Source organism: Chiloscyllium plagiosum, unplaced genomic scaffold, assembly GCF_037043375.1.
Source record: "Chiloscyllium plagiosum isolate Xiang-an unplaced genomic scaffold, Cpla_swu_hap1 HiC_scaffold_17, whole genome shotgun sequence".
Lineage (NCBI taxonomy): Eukaryota > Metazoa > Chordata > Chondrichthyes > Orectolobiformes > Hemiscylliidae > Chiloscyllium > Chiloscyllium plagiosum.
In genome coordinates this window covers 22,126,401-22,132,400 of record NW_028270155.1, presented here as the reverse complement: position 1 = coordinate 22,132,400, position 6,000 = coordinate 22,126,401, and the positions used below count along the sequence as shown (strand labels likewise).

General features: G+C 40.2%; 1 protein-coding gene across 1 annotated transcript in view; it reads left to right on the top strand.

Moving 5' to 3' along the window:
• The first annotated feature begins 467 nt into the window (after positions 1-467).
• The window catches only part of usp10 (ubiquitin specific peptidase 10), a 76,369-nt gene continuing 70,836 nt past the window's right edge, over positions 468-6,000 (top strand). Inside the window, exon 1 of the mRNA XM_043706638.2 lies at positions 468-579. Within this exon, the coding sequence (XP_043562573.1) occupies positions 559-579 (21 nt within the window). The 5' untranslated portion in view covers positions 468-558. The remainder of the gene's footprint in view (positions 580-6,000) is intronic.

The following is a 6,000-nucleotide window of genomic DNA, read 5'->3' as shown; positions in this document are numbered from 1 at the left end:
AATCTAAACCCAACCGAACTTGAGTGTTACATTGCTTTTTTAGAGTGACCCATGAGGAGGCACTTCCCCCCCCCGCCAGTGTTACCGTCTGACCAATAGGAACGGGGAAAACTCAAGTGGGGCGGGTATTGACCAATCATCGAACAAGCCGGACACCAGCCGCGCGCGATTTGTCCAATCAGGTGCCACGGCCCGGGAGACTCGTTGGCCATTGGCGGGATGACCATGTCCCGCGGGCTGACCAATAGAACGCGGCCCTCGTGGCCTCTAGACCAATGGGAGAGCGTGGATGTGGCGGAGCAATGGTGGAAGAGCGGTGGTACCGTCCGACCAATGGAAAAGGAGGCGTGCAGCAGAGGGACGAATGGGGGGTCACTGAAGCGGCAGGCCAATAGGAGAGGGCGGCGGTTTTGGGCCAATGGGAGGGTAGCGGTTGGGGCGGGGGTTCGGGGGGGAGAGGCGCCTGGGAGACGGGCGCGCAGGCGCACGGGCTCCGGCGGAGCAGACAACATGGCGGCAAACGGGGAAGCATGAGTTATCTCATTCAAAAGCAGCGAAATGGCTAGCAACAGTATAAAGGTGAGGAGAGCCGGGCATGGCAGCGGATGACGCCGGGGGCCGGGCAGGGAATGAAACAACTTGGCGGTGGGGGCAGGATTAGAGATTTTGTTCCCTGTCGAGGATGAGGTGGTGATAGTGCGGGGCGGGGGGAAGGAGGCGGAGGATCCATGAGGTTTAGGCCCCGGGGTATTTTCTTCAGCCTGACTCCTTGCCGTCGTAGAGTTTTAGCCCAGGGGCCCTCGCGATGCTGTCAGGCTCTTGACCATCCGAAGGACACATCCCTTTAACGGGACCCGCCCGCCGTGGTGCCTCACGTTTCGCTCTGCCTGGGGCTGACATGCGCCGCGGCCCTGTTAACAGGCCATTTTCTATAGTTCGGCTGCATTCCAAAATGTTCGGTTCAGCAAGAAAGCATTAAAAGAGATGAGGGGTGGGGGAGGGGCGCATGATGATTCATTCCAGCTTGGACTGTGTGTCCCCTACAGTTAACCTGGAAGGGATTCTCTCGGACAGCAGGGTAGATCCTTGAGTTTTATCACAACACGTTTGTGGGCAAGAAAAGACCTTCCAAGATCCGCGTTTGTGGACATGTACTTTTAATACTGGGGAATGGTCGAAGTGGATTCCGACGATTTTAATTTGTAGGCGGGGGTGCTCCTGTTCTGCACGTGTTCTGAACGAAATCTCTTGGTTTCTGCCTGTACTATAATACGCACATGACACATTAGTTTTTTAGTCTCACTAATTATTGCAGTGCAAGCTGTGGTTCTGATCGAACTTGTAGCACACTTTTCTTTAACATCTAGAAAGTTTGGTAAAAGCCTTGTGTGGGATTGCTGCCTGGCTTCCAGCCTCCTGCTTGTTTATCTTCAGTCGGATTTGAACAATTCCTCTTGCTTTACTGAAATAAATTAAACTAGTGTGGATAAACTGCTTACTATGTTGCCATGTGTTTTTTATATAAAATCTGACCAGCATTTTCTCTCATGTCCTTGTTAGAACTGCGTGTGAAAATTGAATTTATATTTTAAAAAACAAATTCTGTATTGTCAATTGTATTATAACCATGAGTTGAGAAACAAATTAGTGAGTTTTGCTGTCAATTCTGCATTTAGAAATTGCTTGCTCTATGAAGCTTTTCACCACCCTGCCACCCCCTTTATCTGCATTCTATGCATGTTCCCAAGTCAAAGAAGAATATCTGAGGGCAAAGATGTTATAACAAACAATATGAAAACCATTTTAAATACCTGCTTTGGATAGTCCCATCAACTCTAGTATGACTGGTCATCTTGCCAAGAACTGTGAAGTTTTTAATTGGTCTCAATAGATTAAATAATATCTGCTTTATGAACAAAATAGGAAAAATGCTATTTTGACTCTTATTTGAATTTAAAGCTCTTAGGAATTATTTATGTTGAATGATTTGTAACCAGAGTGGATTTTCTGCTGCGAAAGGAAGGGCTGAAATGAGATAGTGGATAACTATTAACCTCTAAGATTTCCATTGTACCCACCACTTATTAATTTGTGTTTATTATGATTATTTATGTGTGCAAAATTAACAGTTGAAGATTTGAGGTGTCTTGCAGTTCCTGTAAAACTCTCCAACAAGAAAGGGGTCTTCTGCAATATGCTGTCATTGATTTTTTTTTCAATTTTAAAAATACCTTTCCCAAATAATATTTATTGAAATAGCTAATTTCAATTTAAAATTAATTTGCTTCATCCAGTTTTGTTTTTGTGCAGAAATGTATTGCTAAATGACAATTGACACTCCACAGAAGTGGGGCTTTCAAAAATACCTGTGTACATTGCATTTATGCACGCCTAAAAATGCTATGGACAGCCTCTTCTCACATTTGAAGCAGATTTGTCTTAAATCAACACTGAAAATTGTTGCTACCATAGCAAGCAGTTGTACTTGCTTGCAGGAGTACTCTGTGGAAAACCTCAAATTCATCTTAAGGTCTAATTTTGAACATGCATAGCTTTTTAACCAGCAAAAGTGTTTTCATGACCTATGCTTTCGAGATTGTTGCTACTGTTTCTAGTTTCTTATTTTAGCAAGCAGCAAATAAATTAACATTACTATAATCTAAGGTAGATCTGTATTTGGAACAGGTAAAGTGACAAACCCTCCAATTTAATCCTTTTGAGGGAAAATAAAATTTAAAAATATATAGGTAGCATATGTATAACAAACAAATATGTACAAACCTGACAGCAGCTCTGGCATCCAAAGGTACAGTTAATGTAATTATCCAGCAGTTTTTGTCAGATTCCCTGCACTTCTATAGGAGGTACTTTTGAATTCCAGCAGATGTCAATTCGTAGAAACCACTTGAACTGATGTCAGGTTTCTTTTGTGCTGTAATCTTGTTATTTTTAAAAATCCTTAAGTGACTTGATGATTCGGAGATGCCGGTGTTGGACTGGGGTGTACAAAGTTAAAAATCACACAACACCAGGTTATAGTCCAACAGGCTTAATTGGAAGCACACTAGCTTTCGGAGCGACGCTCCTTCATCAGGTGATTGTCTGACAATCACCTGATGAAGGAACGTCGCTCCGAAAGCTAGTGTGCTTCCAATTAAGCCTGTTGGACTATAACCTGGTGTTGTGATTTTTAATTGAATTTTTAATAGATTACTAAATCATAATTACTCCTGAATATTCCCTTTCATCTTTGAAAAATTAATTTTATTTGTGGAAGGTCAAATTTTATATGATAACCTTTTTTTTTTATTTAGTGTTTAAAATCTTTTTTAGCTTATTGCTGACCCCCATTGAGTTTGTACCAATCAGTTATATCATTCTTCAACGTGATTGGCTGATTAATCTGACATCACAGTTGCTGAACTTACAGCGACCTCTTACAATTGGCCCCAGAATCAGTGACTCCCCAAAAGGGAGAATCCATGCTAGAAATTGTCAGACAAATGTCTAACATTAATTAAGGGTAGTGATATCATTTGTCATTTTGCCACCGATTGTGAAATCTGGCTGTAGAATTAGAAGGAGCTACTTGACCTAATTGTCTAAGCAAGCTTCTTGATAGAGTTCTGGAAGTATTTAACCAATTCCCTTTGGAAATTCCTTTTGATTTCTATCTCCACCACCCTGACTTGCATAGAATTTCAGGTTCTTTGCCAGTCAAAGTAAATCTCAGTGCCCTGCTTAGTGACTGTGTTCTGTCAGTGGAATATGTATCCTCCTTTGTTCATCAAAACTGTTAAATGATTTTTAAAAACTATATCAGAATGCCTCTTTGCTTTCTCCAAGGAGAACCATTGTCTGACTTTCCATATAACTGAAGTTTTTTAAAAAAGTTTACTATTTTTTATTCCTCCCCTCAAATATTTGAGATAATTTTAGTAAATCTTGTCTTCACTCTTTCTGAGATGACATTCTTTCTCAAGTGTCACCAGTAATTAATTATGGATGCTTAGTACAGCCTTACTTTTGTTATTAGTTATTAATACCAGGGATCTCATGCATTTTTAACTTATTTTCACTATATACATGTCCCTATGTCTCTCCCTTTCTGCAACCCTTTCAGATTATTTAATGTCAATTTATTATTGCCTGTGTTCATTCTTCCTAATGAATTGTATTACTTCACACTTCTCTGGTAAATTCTGTTTGATGTATATCCATTTACTTCACCAAGTCTGTTTTCCTGAAGTCTGTTACTGCCCTCCTCATTTACTTTGTCATTCAGCGACTTCAAAATGCAGTCCTATGTTTCTAATTCCAGATCATCGCATTTGTTTCAAGCGGACTTAATACCGAGCTCTAGTAGGCATCACTGTATGCATCCATCTAGTCTGGAAGTTGATTGTTTGTCATTAGTCTATACTTTCTGTCTCCAAGCCGACCTTGAACTCAGAATGCCTTTGTCCTGTTATAACCAAGAGGTTCAATATTGCTTATAAGTTGTACAATAAGTAATGAGCAACTATACATCCTGCTGCAAATCTTGCTTCATGTTATACTTCTAGGCATAATTAATATAAATTTGTCAAATTTTCTTACTCAATTTTGTAATTTTAAATATCTCACTGTATTTCTAGATTCTCACCAAGAGGTGGCTATTTGAATGCTATTGAAGGTGGCTAATTCTCTCCATTATCAATGTATTTCTTTCCTCCAGTGGGGCTGTTAGTAATGCCATGAGCAGTTTGTTAGCTTAGTAAAAGTTACAGTAGCTGAGTGGTTAGTACTGTTGCTTCACAGCGCCAGGGACCTGGGTTCGAATCCAGCCTCTGGCGACTGTCTACGTGGAGTTTGCTCATTCTCCTCGTGTCTGCATGGGTTTCCTCCTGCAATCCAAAAATGTGCAGTTTAGGTGAATTAGCCATGCTAAATTGCCCATAGTGTTCAGGGATGTGTACGGTTAGGTGCATTAATTAGGGGTAAATGTAGAGTAATAGGGTAGGGGGATGGGTCTGGCTGGGTTACTCTTCGGAGGGTCGATGAGGACTTGTTGGGATGAAGGGTTTGTTTCCACATGATAGCGATTCTATGGACTGCGCTCTTAATGATAATATGCACTTGCAGCACATGTTATAATTTCTGTAATGCCAACATTTATGGATATCTGAGTGATAGTCATCTGTCCTGTAACGTACACGTATCATGAGTGTTATGTATGTAGAGTTGAACTGAAGTTAAATTGCTTATTCCAGTTGAAGATTTATTTGAAATATTTGTCTACCTAGACCTATTAGTATCTGTGGGGAACTGGTCTATATATTTACATAACGTGTTAAAGGATCTAGCACTTGAGTTTATTTGCATTGCTGTGTTGAATTCAGAAAGTAAATAGTCTTTTACAGGTGGAAATGGTTTCCTTACTTGATGCTGCGGTTATATTGATAGCATTGAAATCTGTCATGTGATACATGCCAAATTGTAGTGTTGTCCTCACCATAGCAGCTGCTGCTGATGTGAATGAATTCTGTGCGTCCTTAAGCTAATATTTTGCTCTCAGACAATGGTGGCAAAATATGAAGTTTAATTCAACAAAACTGATTATCTTATGTCTGATGCTAGAAAGACTGAAAGCTGCAGAACTATCATAAGTCATGCTTACTTGCATTTCACACTACACACTTAGCTTGTAGTATTTTTTTAAAGATGAGGCAAGTGAGTGAGTTGTAATATCAAGCATTAAGATGGAAGGTTGCTCTCCTTTCAGGCAACTAGGGAAGTATAATAATGTGGCCTTGCCAGGGTCACCCATGTCTGAAGTAGATAATAAAAATAGAAATTAGACTAACATGCTAATTAAAGATTAAATATAACAATCTCATCAGAGGTTTGTGTGATGTAATAAATATCTAAGCCTCAGTTCATTTCTGCTAATGTTATCAAAACTCCATTTTGCATTAACTTTCCACTTTTGACAACTTAAAGCCTTCTGCAAAATATAAC